This window comes from Kogia breviceps, chromosome 1, assembly GCF_026419965.1.
Source record: "Kogia breviceps isolate mKogBre1 chromosome 1, mKogBre1 haplotype 1, whole genome shotgun sequence".
Taxonomy (NCBI): domain Eukaryota; kingdom Metazoa; phylum Chordata; class Mammalia; order Artiodactyla; family Physeteridae; genus Kogia; species Kogia breviceps.
Window position 1 is genome coordinate 25,608,685 of NC_081310.1, and position 18,712 is coordinate 25,627,396.

General features: G+C 35.5%; 1 protein-coding gene across 17 annotated transcripts in view; it reads left to right on the plus strand.

The window, feature by feature from the left end:
* SMG7 (SMG7 nonsense mediated mRNA decay factor) overlaps positions 1-18,712 on the plus strand; it is a 74,322-nt gene that overhangs the window by 28,363 nt on the left and 27,247 nt on the right. For all 17 annotated transcript variants that reach the window (XM_067029159.1, XM_067029168.1, XM_067029112.1 and 14 more), the window contains 4 exons: positions 4,680-4,711; positions 7,113-7,230; positions 9,229-9,361; positions 17,685-17,856. In XM_067029159.1, coding sequence (XP_066885260.1) covers positions 4,680-4,711; positions 7,113-7,230; positions 9,229-9,361; positions 17,685-17,856 — 455 coding nt within the window. The remainder of the gene's footprint in view (positions 1-4,679; positions 4,712-7,112; positions 7,231-9,228; positions 9,362-17,684; positions 17,857-18,712) is intronic.

The following is an 18,712-nucleotide window of genomic DNA, read 5'->3' on the forward strand; positions in this document are numbered from 1 at the left end:
AAATATAGTGTTAGCTATTTTAGTATACCTAGGGCATTAGAATGCATTAAATGTATTTATAGATCTTGATGATCATGTTTTCTCCAAGAGTATTGTTTCAGATGGTTAGCTTTAAACATTTGATTATTACTGAATGTTTCAAATTTTATTCAGCCTTTTAATGACTTTCTTTTTTAGTGTTTGATAGAAGTGCTTAATTTCCCTTATTATTTATGAACTGAGACAATATATTTAGTATTTTGAAAACTTTATATTTTATAACTATTTAATAGTGCTATTTTATTATTGAAGGCATGATGATTTTAGTTCTTGGATTCTTCATTCATTCTTTTCATTAATTCCTTTAGCTTAAAGTAAGAATAAAAAGGATCTCATGTGGCCACACCTTCTAGAAGCCAAGAGGAAACATTTAAAAACTGTTATCTCTTTTTATGCATTGTAACGTTAATCTTTAACAATATTGGTCTTTAACAAAAACCAGTAGGTCATTGAGGTGTAGTATTTTTTCTTTATAAAAAAGTAAAATAATCAAATAGCCAATTTTGTGCTAATCTTTATGAAAAGCAGTTGTTATAAGATCACATATCTATTGATTTGATTTCTTGTATATTATACATTATTAAAAAAAACTAAGAGTTGTGTAGGGGTGGGAGGATAGGAATTCCTTTTCTTGTGAGATAATTTTTAGTTTAACCCTCTCACCTATCTAAATGGGTATTTTTGGTACACAGAAAAAGGAAGAGTTAGTGGATAATAATATATAAACCTAACCATGTTTTAAGCAATTTGCAAATTAATTCCATCAGAAATATAGCATGGCCTACAAGTACTAACTTTCTGATTACATGAGACTGTATTTTAACATAGTCTTCTTTGTGACAAGATTATGACATTAGCGAATAAAAATAGATCTTTAGTCTGAGGAAACTGTTATTGATGATTCCTCATATGGGAAAACTGTTTGGTTTGGGAACTTACAGATGTTCGACTTCTCATTTTTGATGAAGTACTCCCTGAAGCAGGAGAGCCAAACTTTTTCTGTAAAGGGCCCAGATAGTAACTGTTTTAGGCTTGGTGAGACGTGTGATTGTTGTCTCAGCTACTCACCTCTGCCCTTGTAGCAGAAAGCAGCCATAGACACTATGTAAACGAATGGGCGTGACTGTTCCAATAAAATTTATTTATAAAAATTGATCCAGTGTGAAGGAGGGAGTTTCATTCACAGGCTGACCACTGCACTAGAATGTGAATTTTACTTCTTGTGGTCCTTTTGATAAAAATCCCAGGTATTTATTTCCTAATGTGATCTTTTTTAAAATATTTAATTTATTTATTATTTTTGGCTGTATGGGGCCTTAGTTGCAGCACGTGGGATCTTCGTTGCCTTTCGCTGCAGCGCGTGGGCTCTTTGTTGCGGTGTGTGGCGCGCGGGCTCCAGAGCGTGTGGTCTCTGTAGTTTGCCGCGCACGGGCTTAGTTGCCCCACGTCATGTGGGAATCTTAGTTCCCCCACGTCATGTGGGAATCTTAGTTCCCCGACCAGGGATCGAACCCACATCCCCTGCATTGGAAGGCGGATTCTTAACCATTGGACCACCAGGGAAGTCCATGAACCGATCTTTTAATTTAGACTAGTTGACTTAAATGTTAGGGTTGAATTGACAGAGCACAAAACTGAACCTAGATAAGTCTATGTTAGCTTTTTATGTCATCGATTTTTTTATTCTAATTTAAAAGAAATAGAAATGACTTGGACTTTGGAGTCAGAAAGAACTAAGTTTGTACTTAATTTTACCTAATTGCTTTGTGACTATGGACAAATTATTTCACATTTCAGAGCTTCAACTTCCTTGTTTATGGGATGCGAATCGAATCATAGTAGCTATCTCCCAGGGTTGTTACATTTTCCATTTAGCTAGCTTTTCACCATTTCAATTTAGCAAGGTTATTTTAGTCATTAACACATGTCTCTTTCAGAACCTAGGAGAGGACTGTGCACAGAGGAGCATCTCTTCCCCTGTGCTACTAAGGAATCAGAACTCTTGGAATTTCAAAATGCTTGAACATTCACGTCAGATAGTTTTTATGACATTTTTGCACTTTTGTTAGTGTTTGGATTTTTAGTTTTACATTTTTCTTGGGCAGTGTATAAAAATGTAGAGTGAAATTTTGATCTTTTGTTTATCAAAGCCTAGAAGCCTGCTCCAGAAACTGTTAGAATTATAGTTCTTCTCTTACTGATGGCCTATCAGAGAAGAAGATTATTTGGAAATAGTTCCTGTTATATGCTTAATATGATCTTCATTTGACTGGAAATTGGTATCCTTGTTAGGCAGATGTCAGCATACCAAGATGACATTTGTTCATCTTTACAAGCAAATCTTGTTTGGAATGAGAAAACAATCATTAGACACATGATCCTAAGTGTATCTTGTATATACTAGAGTATGTATTTTTAGCTATGATATGGAAGCATTGTGAAATATGTCCTTTGTAACTTGGCAGCTCAGAATGAAAGGTATTGAATCCAGCGGAGATGTATAAGTAAGGTTGGCTGTCTCAGTATAAGGCTCGTAAGTTAGTACTCTAGGAGGATTTTGGGGTGGGGGAGGAGAGGAGGTTGTTGGTAGGTTAGGATGTGTGCTGTTCCTAAGTATGATCTTAGGTTTTAAGGGCATAAATCAAATACTTTGTGAGGATTTTTTTTTTTTTTTTTTTAATGGCAAAAGTTTAACACTCAAACTAGGCTTTATGGATAATGGAATTTGATGTGATGTTACCTTTTAGGACTAAGTGTAGCTGTTTATTTGGTATTGTTCATTTATATTGATAGTTCTTGTGGTTTGTGGTTTCTATAGCATCCTATTGTGATTCTATTTGAAAACTTAATTTTTTTAAAATATAGATATCTTTTTAAAAGCTAAGAAAATAAGATTCATGTTATGATGAAACTAAAATTCACAATTGTTATCAAATAATAAATTACATAAAGCATTTACAGTAAAACTTTTATAATCTCTAAATATTCTCTAGCTTTTATGTCAAATTTTGTTTTTAAAAAAGTAAATCTCGTAAGTTTATATACTTACCTTTCTAGAGTATATGAAAATAATTTAGCCTTTTTCCTTTCTTCACTTAAAAAATATGTGTTGAATGCCCACTGTGTAGGCAAAGAAGTTGTGATGGTGAGCATTCCTGAAATCTGTGATATATACTGTAAAGAAAAAATACAAGTGCTTTGAGAGCATAAAACAGGAATATCCTTCATGTATGCAGGGTTCAAGTCAAGCTTCCTGAGGAAGTAATGTCTCTACTGAGACAAAGGATGAGTAATTAACCAGACAAAGGAGGAAGATGTATTCCTAGCCAAGGGACTCTTCTTTACAAAGGGCCTGAGCATCAAGGGAGCCCTGCACATTGGAGAATCCAGAAAGAAGTCCAGGGGCTGGAACACAGAGATCAAGGAGAGAAGAGAATAATGGTAGAAGTAGAGTACAGAGACTCTCTTCAGTTACAGAGGACTTTGTAGACCACTTTAATAAAGATCTTGGTTTTTACCCTAAAAGCAGTGGAAAATCATTAAAGGGTTTTAAGTGTGCAATTGGTGAGTTCAGATTTGCATTTTTTAAAGATCCCTCTGGTAACAGTGGAGAGAGCAGAATGAAATGAGACAAGAATGAAGTGGAGAAAACAATTTGGTGGCTTTGTAATAGTCCAGGCAAGGGATGGTTGTAACTTGAATTATAGTGATTGAAGAGGAAGTAAAGGGAGAGCTACAGATTCAAGATGTATTTGGTAGGTAAAATTCTTTGGAGTTGATAGATTACCAGGGATTTGAGAGAATGTTATCATGGATGACTTCCAGGTGTCTGCTTTTCACAATTGGAAAGCCATGATACATTTGCTAAGGTACAAAACACTAGAAAGAGAACCAGGGATGGGGGTGGGGATGGGTCATGAGTTCAGTTTTGGACCTCTTGAATATAGGCAATTCTTGAAGAATTTGAGAGAGAGAAAAGCAGCAGCTAGAGGAAAATCTAGGATAGAAGGTTTTAAAATCTGTGAGAGAATATGGCATGTTTAAATACTGTGAGAAGGATCCAATAGAGAGGGAAGTGTTTAAATTATTGAAAGAGGGGAGAGGGTAATTAAGGGAGCAGAAGTCCTTAAAAAGGTTAGAAAGAGCATACCTAAGTGTAATTACTGGTCTTAAGTAAGAGATGCAGTACTGCTAGTATTTTAACAAGAGTAAGAAAGAAGAGGGCTCTGTGACTGCAGTAAGTGTTTAGTAACCGGGCATTGTTTTTCCTAGGTATGGGGCTGTCCTTTGCTGAAAAGAATTGAGGAGAATGGAGATTTGAAATAGTTATAGTGGCTAGTGAATTGAGAAACATAGAATTTCCTGGCCTCATTGAGGAAAAATTTGGAGGTAAACAGTAAGAAAATGAACTCTACTCAGTAGAAGAGTTCGTGATGACCCTGTGAACTTGTAAGGAATGGCATCAATTTGCCAAGATCTAATGCTACTCTAAACATTAAAGCAGGGACACTGTTTGCAGTGCCACAAATAGGGCTGTTATACATTCTTACTGTCATATATAATTTTACTTAACTTTTAGTGTTACTTATGTTGGGTGGGCCTAGTTTGTTTCTAACTGAGGTTCTTTTTCCCTTTTTTAGGCAGGCAGAAGTCCTGAAGGCTGACATGACAGGTATTGGCTGGCTTTTTTGTTCTTCACAACTTATTTTATACCATTAAATTAAGGGAAGTGTATCATCTTATTATACTTCTTGTAGTACTGTCCTGGTTGCCAGAGGGGATGCTAACTTATTATTTATTTTGAATATTTATTGTTTTTATACTTTGAATTCTTACTTAGATGGCTTGTCAAAATTTTTATGTAATCTGTGCTACACTGAGTTGAATATTACTTACTTTAATGCATATACTCATTTAATATTTACAAACTATTTATCAGCTGCTTAAGAGATACAGAAAAAATAATTCATATACCATATAAACACAAATATCTCATGGTATTAGATTTATATCTTCGTGTTTATAGTTCCCCAAACTTGAATAGTAGGTAAATCTTCAGAAAAAAATGTTTGCAGGAAAACTGTTGTGAATTGAAAGTCCTTGAAATTGAATGAGCTACCTTGCCACTTTTCTTTCTTTTTTCACCTTTTTTGTTTTGAATAACAGCCAAGGCGTTTTTGAAAGAATAACTGGAATTAGTCACTAAAAGGAGCAGATGAATTTAACTCCAAAATTAGGAAATATATGGCAATAACTATGTAGCGATCAGTATGCTCTCTATAACAGCATAACAGCAATACGCTTTCTATAACCATCCTGAAATGTAAAAAAACAATAAGTGCTAATAGATCTCATCCTAATTTTGGAAGATTTTAGTTCTGCAGTGAAACCTGCAAAGAAGAGTTAAACTTGTAAGCAGCATACCTGCCAAAATTTAGAACCAAGGGGAAATGGGCTATTTAGATCTCTTTTTCTCAACCTCTAGAATTGCAGGCTAATGTTCTAAGAATTTTAGATAATCTCATTGTCATCTTGCTCAAGAAAAAAAAGGGAAAAAAAGCCAAAAACACTTTTTATAGGTTTATAGTTCTTCCCATTATTAACATAACTGTCATCATCTTCCATACTATGAATTCTGATGTCAGCTCTGAGCTACTGTATGATGCTCTTGTATTGGCATTGTAAGCATAATCTATATTGCGTGACAGAAATTGTGCATGGAACAATGTTAAGCCATCTCTATACCTTTTACATTTTCTTAACTCTTGAACACCCTCAGTAAGTAGGCTTAGGGTTTGACTTTTGTAGGGGACATTTGACCTGCCCAGAAGGTGACCTGTCCTTAAGATATTAAGTCTGGTCATTTAAATGATAGTCTCACTGATAGGTCAGAGTTAATGATCCCTTACATCCCTTTTCCTGCAATCAGTGAATTGAAGCAGAGTTGAATACATCTATAAATCTATTTATTTAGTCATTAAAAGCTTAATAAGGAAGGGACCGAGAACCTGATACCAAAAAATAGACCCTGTTTTTTAGTAGCCAGCAAACTCTTGTAAGGATTAACTGATGTCTGGGAGATTCTGTGTGCAGAGTAGGATTATGGTGGCTGTAGATACTAATAGCAGACCTAAAGAAAAGTGAAGATTATGCCATTGTGCAGCAGCAAAATACTAAATGCAACCAGACAGGCTAACTAGCAGCCGGAAATATATAATTGCAAAGTCCATTATTAACTTCTTCTGTTGAGGCAGCTCACTGTCAATTATTGCACTCATAAGCCTAGTAATCGGAAGGGCTAATGTGCCTCGTAGGACTCTGGCAGACAATATGGCCCCGATTTGGTATTACATATAGTTATAGCCTGACTTTCTGATTTCATCTTGCACTCAGTCTCTCATTTGGCCTCTTGAGCAGTTTAATCACTGTCTGCTACTGGTCCTCATTTACATTAAATAGCAAGTATGTATTGCTCACAAAAGTGTCTTGGCAAGCGGTCTACCGATTGTTAAAATAACACTCACTGTCAAGACTTTATTGGCTTGACATACATAGGAGAGTAGGAGTAATAGCAGAATGCCCAAACAGCTGCTGGATTGTGAGCTGACAGGAGGATTCTGTAAGGACAATTGTGAGAATGATTCAAAAGAAAAAGAGAAAAGCTGCTTGGGACAGAGATATAGTTATGAGAGTAAACAGACCAACTTGGCAGTCCATCATTTCAAATGGGGTGACTTATTATGAGGCATATGGCTTCCTATGGTGTGAATGCATAGAAATCCAAACCAAGATCAAAGGGTGAACCATTCTCTTTTTTTAAGCTTTTTTCACTTCATGGCGTTATTTCAAAACTAAAAGACAAATACAGAAGCATTTTGAAACAGATGTAGTCATTAGCCAAAAGGTAAAGTCATCTGAAATATAGTAGTATAAAAGTTCTGCAGCTATCTATGATATCTGTTTAAAGCATGTTTTTGCTTTGGGAAATGGAGAGTGAAGGCATTGTTGCTGTGGCATAATGGTCTTAATATCTGTTTATCTATCTACTGTTCTGTTTTTGTTTTGTTACTCAGATTCTAAGCTGGGTCCAGCCGAGGTCTGGACATCCAGGCAGGCTCTGCAGGACCTGTACCAGAAGATGCTGGTTACTGATTTGGAATACGCTTTAGACAAGAAAGTAGAACAAGATCTGTAAGTACTATCATTTGGTTGTTTTTTTTTTTTTTTTTTTTGCAGTACACGGGCCTCTCACTGTTGTGGCCTCTCCCGTTGCGGAGCACAGGCTCCGGACGCGCAGGCCCAGCGGCCATGGCTCACGGGCCCAGCTGCTCCGCGGCATGTGGGATCTTCCCGGACCGGGGCACGAACCCGTGTCCCTTGCATCGGCAGGCGGACTCTCAACCACCGCGGCACCAGGGCAGCCCCAAGTACTGTCATTTGGGATGTCCCTGTAAGATCAGGAATCTCACCAAGACTTTAGAATAGAAGAGAACAATTTGGTTGTTTCTTTTTAACCTATTTCAGAGTAAGCTTTTTCAATGAAAAAAAAAGGAAAGAAATTCTAATACTTGTGATCTTTTTGAACAAACTATTTGACCACTGATATTACTTTAGATACAGTCTTAGGTAACAAGAGGAGAAATGTTTAGAATTGAGTTTTATTAAGGTCTTCAGGGTGTATCATAAAAACAAATTTGTATGTGTTTCAAGTACTAAGAGACAGTGTTTGGATTCTCTGTATTGTATTCAGTCCTATATTTGAGCCATGATTTAAAAAAAGAAATACGAAGTAGGCTTTCTTTGATAAATATGATTCTATAAGTTTCTCCCAAAGGAAAATGTGTTTACATTGTAAGGAAAGTTCTTCCTTTTAATCCAATAAATAGGTATTTCCTTTTTTTCCCCCCTAATAAGACTAAAGAAAGATTTTGTATATTCAGGCTATTCCACTCATTCTTTCTATTAGGGGTGAAATGGCAGATGACCAGATTCCCAACTGAGTAATAAATAAATGTCTTTCATGGAAGGCCTTGCCTTATAAATTGGAACAAGGACATTAGCCTGGTGGAAAATTAAAAATCAAGAATATTCTTTTTAATAATGCCCGTTACCCTAACTAGTGGTGGAGATTAGTTTTTCCTATATTGTATCCCTAACCTTTATATTGTTAGGAGATCTAGTAATAGAGCTTAATCACAACCACTCAAACCCATATTTTTGATATTAGAGTCATGGATAAGATGGCATCAAAAATGCTGAGGGAGTGATTGATTGCCCTTATAAATCATTAAAAACCCCAGTGCTTCAAAAGAGCCTCAAAAGCTGCCCTTGATAAAGAATTAGGTACTTTCCAGGTAGGTTGTAAACCCTTTATCTATCTGTTTGCTTCCTTCAGCCAGTAATATCTTCCCTCCATCCTAGTTCCCTTTTTTTGTTTTCTTTCTTTGTGATGTCCCCTGTGATTTCCAAATTAGGGAGTGACTGTATTTCACCATAACTGAATTTAAAATGATTCTCTATACAATTCGATTAATGAAAGGCATTCTATAACAGGATTTTGGTGTGCCATATTTCAGCACCGTGGTGTTTCTTAGTTTGAATAGCCAAAATTGAAACGTCAAAATGAGTTTATATTTCAAGCCCTAACGAAAATATTAACCCCAAGAGAAATAAACACACTATTAAATAGAACTAGAACTGAGTGCTATGGGAAATAAGTTTTAGAGAAATAAGAGATATGGCTTAATATTTACAAAAAAAACCTCCCCCACTCCCACCCCCAGACAAGCCGCTTGATACAGAACACTCACATATTTTTTGACACAATGCTGCAATGTGTGGAAATTTGTTAATAGCTTGCTTTTACTTTGGTCTTGCCACTGTAGTTCTAATTTTGTACCAGGATTCCTAAATAGGTTCTAAGTCTAGTAGCCCTAAAAGATTAATAACTGAAGCCACAGTCTGATTATTCGAACATTTGGTAAGTGTTTACTAAGGTCAGTTGCATTCTACTGCTTGTCTAGTCTTGTTCAAAGGGGAGCATAAAGTTATTTAAGTGAATAACTTTAATGCAGGTTTACTGTCTAGTGTGTTATAATTATAACAAACAGTTCTTTCTTGTTCTCAGGGGGACCAGTGTCTGCCCAGTGAGTCACTGCTATACCAAATAGAATTACATTTTGTTTTCAGCTGGAATCATGCCTTTAAGAATCAGATCACAACACTACAAGGCCAGGCAAAGAATCGAGCAAACCCGAATCGGAGTGAAGTTCAGGCAAACCTTTCTCTGTTCCTAGAGGCAGCTAGTGGCTTCTACACTCAGGTGAGTTCTGCACTGTATACCAATTTTCTTACAATTAGTAGTGAATATTCTCTTTGTACATATCTTGCTCATATAAGCACTTGGGGTACCCACTGTATGGTCCATCCAGGGGTTGATCACCTGTAATCTCAGATGAATCAAAATGTCTGAAATTACTTACCATAAGACCTTTAAAACAGTAAAGACTGCTCTTAAACAGGTGATGGTTCAGCTTAAAGGTTAGAGGTATAATTGTGTGAATAATAAAAGGGTAATGAGAGCAGTGCCTTAGTGAAACAGCAGAAGTAGTGAGTTACAGGTGGTAGTAGAGCAAATGTAAATGTATGGGTGTAGTCATTGTGAAAGTAACAGCTATGTTTTGCCAGGTAAGAAATAGTCAAAATTTGTGATATCAAGTGAGTTTTCATAGTATTATATATACAGTAGAATTTATCTGGAGCTTCAGTGCTATTAAACTACCTAAGAAATAGAGTAGGCTTTCCTCAGTTTGAATAATAAGCTATTATTTATTGTCCTCAGAGACTTTCCTTGTCCTTAATTACATCTTGATATGACTTCTGAATCAAGCAAGGTAAAAGAATAAATAAATCTTTTTGGACAGTGAATTTTATTTAAGCAGAATTCTTTAGAAAACATCATCTCATCCACTTGTAATAGCATTCATAATTTCATTATAACATGTATATCAATTCTCATCTTATAATGACAAGACAAGGTTTTGCAGATCTTGCTCCAAAAGAAATTCAAGAACCTTCTCTCTGTGCTGCTACTTGACCATTGCCACCTGTATTTTGGCTCCATTTTGGTTTTACTACTTCTTAGAATAAAGAGAAAGAAAAGACTGTTAAAAGATATCAAATAGCCATCATCTTATAGAGATTATTTGTTTTACTTAGACTAAAACATTCTTCACAGTTCATCATTGAAAGAACTCAAGTATGGTTCTTGTTCTCAAAATTCATTTTTAAATTGATGCCAACTTTTAGAAAACATTGATATTTCTGGAGAGGGGGATTGTGGTTTGCCACTAACTAATCCTTATTAGCAGATGTTAAAGATTAATTCATTCTACAAGTAGCTATTAAAAATCTACTCTTCGTAAGGCACAGTACTAGACACAGAATTGGAGAGAAAAGAAACCATCTTTAACTTTCAAGGGAATATCCAGTCTAAATGAAGAGATGGATACATTAATAGATATAGGGTTTCTTTTGGCTTTCTGATTATAAAAACATACACACTAATTTCAAAAGATTTGAAAATTATAAAAAGTCAATTTTTCATTACCCTCTCATTCAGGATAAATTACCACTTTTAATATGTATGTTTCTAGTGTTTTTATGCTTTTGTACATGGTTGTACCTATTCATTCTTGTATCAACTTTATAAACATAATGTAAGTTTTCCCCTGTATTATTTATTTATTTTTTGTGGGACGTGGGCCTCTCACTGTTGTGGCCTCTCCCGCTGTGGAGCACAGGCTCTAGACGCACAGGCTCAGCAGCCATGGCTCACGGGCCCAGCTGCTCCGCGGCACGTGGGATCTTCCTGGACCGGGGCACGAACCCGTGTCCCCTGCGTCGGCAGGCGGACTCTCAACCACTGCACCACCAGGGAAGCCCTCCTTGTATTATTAAACAGTTTGATAAGCATCTTTGTATGTAAAGCATTTTCGCTAATACTGGATTACTTCCTGAGGATAGGTTCTTCATTGGATGGTGAATTAAATCATTGGTTGAGTGGAGCTTTAATACTATTGATACACATAATTGTTTTCCCAAAAGGTTATCATTTATATTTTTGTATTTCCATCAGCAGTGTATGCAAGTGTCTGTCTTGACATCCACTCGCCAGTGTTAAATATTTCAATAAAGGCAAATGAATGATTAATTGAATAACTTATACTTGATAGATGGAAAATAATTTTTCATTTAAAATTTAATGTAATCTAATTACTAGTGATATTGAACTTCTTTTATGTTTTATTAAATATTTGTATTTTATATAAATCATTATTCATTTACTTTTCCCTTTCATTGTTCAGACCCTAGTTTTTTCCATGGTGATTTGTCTGAGCTTTTTCTATATAAGGGGATATAATTTTTCATCCTTTTTTTTTTTGACAAACATCTTTTTCTTCAATTTCTTATGTTGTTCTTTCATTTTATTTAAATTTTTTTGAAATACAGAAGTTATCAGATAGTTTTCATTTTTACAGTACAGTTTTTTCTTTGTCCATTTGTCCACAGATAGTGGGTATTTAACAATAACAATAGTATATATTTAAAAGAACAAATAGATATTATAATTCAAATATTAAAATTTGAAAACAACAACAATATCCTGCAATAGAGTAATGGTTAAATAAATTCTAGCCTATCTGAAAAATGGAATTATGAAACTATTATAAATGGTATTTATGAAGATTTTTTTTTGAGGTTTAGTTGATATACAATATTATGTTTCAGGTATACAACGTAGTTACAATTTTTAAAGGTTATACTCTATAGTTATTATAAATATTGGCTGTATTCCCTGTGCTGTATAATATATCCTTGTAGCTTATTTATTGTATACATAGTAGTTTGTACCTCTTCATCCCCTACCCCTACCTTGCCCCTCTCCCCTTTCCTCTCCTAGCTGGTAATCACTAGTTTGTTCTCTGTATCTGTGAGTCTGTTTCTTTTTTATTATATTCACTGCTTTGTTGTTTTTTTAGATTCCACATATAAGTGATAACATGCAGCATTTGTCTTTCTCTGCCCGACTTATTTCATTTAACATAATATCCTCCAAGTCCATCCATGTTGTTGCAAGTGGCAAAATTTTGTTCTTTTTTATAGCTGAGTAGTATTTCATTGTATATGTACGTATGTGGGGACACACACACACAGCGCCACCCACCACATCTTCTTTATCCATTCATCTTTTGATGGACAGTTAGGTTTCTTCCATATCTTGGCAGTTGTATATAATGCTACTGTGAACATTGGGGTGCATGTATCTTTTTGAATTAATGTTTTCAGTTTTTTTGGATTTATGCCTAGGAGTGGAATTGCGGGGTGCTATGGTAGATCTGTTTTTATTTTTTTGAGAAACCTCCGTACTATTTTCCACAGTGGCTGCACCAATTTACATTTCTACCAACAGTGTATGGGGGCTCCCTTTTCTCCACATCCTCACCAGCATTTGTTATTTGTGGTCTTTTTGATGATGGCCATTCTGACAGGTGTGAGGTGATACCTCATTGTAGTTTTAATTTGCATTTCTCTGATGATTAGCAATGTTGAGCCTCTTTTCATGTGCCTGTTGGTCATCTCTGTGTCTTCTTTGGAAAAATGTCTATTCAGGTCTTCTGCCCATTTTTTAATCTGGTTGTTTTTTGATATTAAGTTGTATGAGCTGTTTATATATTATTTTGGATATGAACCCCTTACCAGTTATATCACTTGCAAATATTTTCTCCCATTCAGTAGGTTGTCTTTTCGTTTTGTTGACTTTTTCCTTTGCTCTGTGAAAGCTTTTAATTAGGTCCTATTTATGAAGATTTTTTAAGATGAGGAAATTGTGTTATTATTAGGTGAAAATCATGATGTAGAATTATGTGTACATTTGACTCTACATGTTAATTGAATAGCCGTAGCTCAGTGGGGTATTGACAGAAATGGTATCCCAGCCCCTACCCCCACTTCACTACTTTCAACTATGCTCCGTTGAATTCCAGATTCCCGTCATAACATCTTGGACAGATTTCGTACCATTCTGATTGCTCTTAGGTTTTTAAACATAGTCCAGTTTTAAAACTCCAGTCTCATCTCCAGCTTAAATCGCTTCCTTCCCTCATGTAGTAGAAATTTAAACTGAACACAACTGAAGTAGGGAGGGAGGGGTAGTAGGGACTGGCTGCAGCCGGCCCTGGTGGAGGGAGAGGGAAAGCATCCACTTTCTGCAATATATTTTTATATTAGCCATTACACAGACCTGTTTGTTATCTTGAAAAATGATTCTTAACCTTTTTGTTATGATGTGATATACATGTAACACATTTTCAAGGGTTTGATTGGACATTGATAAATCCAGACAAGTAAAGCAAGAATCATCATTTTTGTTGAGGGGGCATGTTATTTGCAAAAACAGTTTATAAGCAAGTCATTAATAAAATCATTCAGATGTCTCAAAATGTTGTTTTACAAAGAAAAATATATAAGTAATCTAATTTTGAAATTTATTTTTTGAAATTTTTATAATTAGCAAGCCTTGATCTTTCCCCACTGCATTCAGTAGGCAGTGGTTGAGTGATCACAACAGTTGTAGAATGAGCGGCAGTAAACTTCTTTTCAGATCTCAACACTGAGAGGACGTGTTGCTTGCATTTTTTGTTGTTGTTATTCTGGCTTGATAATTGAAACAGTTAATGATGTCGTGAACAGTAACGTTCATACATCTTCTTTGATGACATGCAGTGCAGATTAAGCTACCCGATGGGGGAAGTACACCAAGTCCAAGTCATTGTACAGCCTCATAGACTACGATGAGTTTTGAATTTTAATCTTAAGTGTAGTTGCAAGCCATTGGAAAGTAGGCCAGGGAATACCGTGATAAGATTTGCATTTTTAAAAGATTACCTTGGATGTTGTGTGGAGAATGAATTAGCAGGTCAGGAATGGAAGGTAGTTAGCATACTGCTGTAGTAATGGAAGGTTATTAAGGGATTTTTGAAGTATAGCTAGTAGAACTTCCTGATGGTTTGGATTGGATGTGTGGAATCAGGGTAAGGGAAGAGTCAGAGATGACTTGAGTTATCAGATTGAGCAGCTAGCTGACTGGTTGAACCATTTACTGAGATAGGGAACACTGAGGAGAAGGTAGCTCTATCCATGTTACATTAGAGAGATGCCTGTTTGAGAGGAGGGGTCAAATAGGTAATTAGATAAGCTTGGAGCTCAGTGAAAAGGGCAGGACCAGAGTAAAATGTATGATTACAATAAAGAACCTTGACTTAGACATTAGTGTTTGGCATTGAAACCCGTGGGACTAGGTGGGAACAGGTTTGGCACAGGAGGAGCCACATTGCAATAGAAGAAAGTCAGAGTGGTGCCTTGGAAGCCAGAGAGAAAAGCATTTCATCAAGAGGAAGGGGTGATCAACTCTGTTGAGTGCTACAGAGAAGTCAAGTAAGGTGATTTAAAAGTGATCAATTAGATTTGACGGTATGGAAGTCATTGGTGAAATTAATGAATACCATATTTCCTCATTTCTAAAACTTTTTCATATTTTAATACCTCTGAGATAGGGATAAGTTTACAAAAGGTGGTCAGTCACCATTTAATTGGCATTGTTTTTTTTTTTCCCTCAATGTTATGGAAATAATAGTTCATCTTATAATTTATGGTGTCTTGGATTTGATGAAATGTGACTTCAGTAGAGTGCTTGAGATAGAAATCTGAGTGGAGTGGATTGACAAGAGACTGATACATGATTATCCTGTGAAGATGATTTTGACTTAGATATTTTGTTAACTATTTAAAGCATGGTTCTGGGGGGATGAATTGAGAGATTGGGATTGACATATGTACACTACTATGTATAAAATAGATAACTAATGAACACCTACTATATAGCACAGGGAACTCTACTCAGTGATCTGTGGTGACTTAAATGGAAAGGAAATCTAAGAAAGAGTGGATATATGTGTACCTATAGCTGATTCACTTTGCTGTATAGCAGAAACTATCACAACATTGTAAAGCAGCTATACTCCAATAAATAAACAAACATATATATATAAAATGAAGCATGATGCCTCGAGCCAGAACCAAACTCCTGAGTGAAGTAAAGGTGTAACGTCATGCAGTGGGTTTTTTTTTTAAAACATTGAAGAACAGAACAGTAGAGTAGTCCTTATTCTAAGAAAATGGGAACCAAAAAGAAAGCATTATCATTAAGTTTCTATAGTAAGTTAAAAGATGGTATTCTATATCTTCATAGTTAGTTCTCAGTTCTTAGTGTAGAGTGAAGAGCTAATAGTGTAAAAGAGTTTTCACAGAAAACTGCCAATATAGTTTTGTTCAACTTATTAAACGTGTTTCTCTTCTTTAGTTCCACTTCGTTTCTGCCTCTAAACTAGTGCTCACTCACCTGGAATCCTGAACCAGCAGGAACTTTTCTGGTATCCCTACCTACAACTCCTGGGTTCTGGCAAAAATTTTATTATAAGACATTCACATGAAGTTTCAACCATGCTTGATTTACTTTTCATGAACTTTCTTTTTTCTTTTTGATAGATATTCAACCTTGCCTAATTTTCCAGTCTGTTCTTTAAGTGCCTGTTGAACTCAGTTCTTTATGCTCTGTTATGTTTCTTCTTGCCATCTTCCAGAGTCATCTGTTTTTGGGTTTCTTCCATTTTTTTGTTCCTTTCTTGTACTTCTTGCTTTTTTATATTTCCAGACTCTAGCCATTCTGGGCACTAATTTTGTTTACTCAGTTTTATGTCAGCAAATTTCTTGCCTATTTGAAATGTACAGGTATAAGTAAAGATGTTGATAATTGCTATGCTTCATGAGAATGGAATACAGGAATTTATATTTGGTTATGGAGGTGGTTTTTATCTTAGGAAAACGGTGAGACATTTTATATCCTTCTGAGTTGGATGCTCAAGGTGTTTTATTTTGTATTGTGAATATTCTGCACATATTAGAGTGGTGATAGAATCAAGATATTTATAATTCTGTAACCTTAGTCAAATGACGTGATATTTTTGTTTTCATATCCTCATCTGAAAAAATGGAGCTTCATATCTACATACTGTATTGCTACCAGTTTATCACAAGGAGAAAGTGAGACAAATGTATCAAATAACCCAGGGAATGAAGTTTATTATAAATGAAGAATATTCTGTTGGCTTATGCTGTCATGTTTAGTATCTTTCCCTCCCTTCTTCCTCTCTCCTGATGTTTCCTCCCTACTTTATATACCTGTCTTGCTCATTTAGCTATGAACTCTTTAAGATTTAAGGTTAAGACACAGATTTTTTTTACTCATCTCTATGTCTCTATTGCTTAACATGGTGTGTGATACAGTAACCAAATATGTGAATGATTATATTTGTAAGTAAATACTTGAATGAATGAGAATAGAATTTGAAGAGCTGTGTGGGGGCCAAGAATAAAACCCTTGAGGGGATTAAGGTGGGAGGAGAAAAGCGTTTGAATGAAGGACACTGAAAAGAAATGATTGGCAAGATAAAAAGAACTAGAAAAGCTCAGTGATCAACCATAACATCAACTGTTTTAAATGTAACAGAGAGATCCAGTAAAGATGATGACTAGAAAATGTCCATTGTATTTGCTTATTTATAACCAGTTGTCATACAGACAACAGTTTCAGTAGAGTGGTTGTGGATGTTGGAATGGGGAGAGAAGGGGTTGGGTGGAAGTCAGATCATAATGGACTAAGGAGTGGAGTGAACAGGAATTGAGAAAGTAGATATGACACGTGGACTCTTGAAGGAATTTGGTTGAGAAGAAGAGACATTAGAAGGCTGCTAAAGGAGAAAGCTAGAGTCAAGGGAAAGTGCTTTCTTTGTCTTGTGGTTTTTTTTAATAATAATACTTATTTATTTTTCGTGGGCAACACTTTATAGGCCACAGCAAAGAAGCTTGAGAAGTTGAAAGTAGATTTAAAAAATGAGAGGATGATAGGCAGGAGGCAGAAAAGAATGAAATAGCATGCTCAGGCAGAGAAATTATCTCTGACTGGGAAGAGGAACCCTCTTATACCATAAGACTAGAGAAGAAAGGAAGAAAGAGTGAGTGTTCTACATAATATCGGAAGTTCCTTCCAGACCTGTAGTACCATGAGATCTTTTGTGTATGCAAAGGCACAAGTTGACCTTGGGCTTAACAAAATAAGTCTCAAGAAACTCCTGAAGTCTGTCGAATATGTTGGTTTGTATTTAAGTCAAATTTGTAACCAACCACCAGTGTTTAATGGGTTTTGTGTGTTTCTAAGAGGAATAGATAGATAGATAGATAGATAATTTCATGGAGTTGCTTGCTGAATGAGTCTGAATACCCTCCTTAAGTGGTCCTTTTTTTAATGCTGCTTTTCCTTTTAGATGTACATCCTGGATTGCTCTGATACTTGAGAAGTCAAAAGATGTGATTTGTAATGAATGTTACTAGTTATCCTATGAAAGGTTATCCTATCTCAGGTGTCAGAAGTATGTGATATTAGTTACACATGCAAACTTTACTGTTAGAGCACTTCTGACTTACCAGTTCTGACTCAATACTAAATCTTGCTTATGTTCTCCTTTTAGTTATTACAAGAACTGTGTACAGTGTTTAATGTAGATTTACCATGCCGTGTGAAGTCTTCCCAATTGGGAATTATCAGCAATAAACAGACGCATACCAGCGCCATAGTGAAGCCACAGTCTAGCTCCTGTTCCTATATCTGCCAGCACTGCCTCGTCCACCTTGGAGACATTGGTGAGCCATTGGTGTGAAGGAATTGATAATGCATTCATGCTTTTCTTTGGAGTAGTCACAGAAAGAAATTATTTTCCTTTAAAAATACACACACGACTTAGATTGTCATAAGAGGAAACTATAAAATGTATTTTAAGGAACCTAGATTTTCAGAATGCTTTGGGATTGGCAAAGGATCTTGAAGGAAGTAACTTTCATATTCAGATTTAAATTTTATTCAGACTTTATGCAGATGTAGGCAAATAATAAACCAGCAAAAATGTAATCAAAGCTAAATTTTTCAGAGTGGTGCCATAATATTTTCTAAAGTCTGTACTCCTTTGGAATTGTGGGGTTTATAATAATTAGTCATTCTGAAGCTTAGATTGCCTTTTTTTTCTTCCTACCAGTGCATTAAAAGCTCATTTTTAATTGTTTCCTCTTTACAGTTAGATTTGTATTTCCATTTTATATATTTTATCTGGGAATGTTATATAACTTATTTATTCTTGTTCATTCCTTTAAGGTGACCTAAAAGGGTTGTAAAACAAATTAACTATAGGATTATGTTTTGGCTGTCCTCAAATAACAAGGAATGGAGAGCATTACTGCTTTAAGTTCAAAGATTTTAGATTTCTTGATGTCATAAATCATTGACTCCATGAGAGGTCACACCAAAGTAAGCACTAAAATTTCTACAGGGAGATTCAGTGAGTAGTATATTTAGATCGGTTTTGCTTTCAATGTATTCTTTGCACACACATAAATAATATTGCAATAGGTATGAGGTATTTTTTTTCTTTTTCAAGAACATTTATTTATTTATTTTTGGCTGCATTGGGTCTTCGTTGCTGCACGCAGGCTTTCTCTAGTTGTG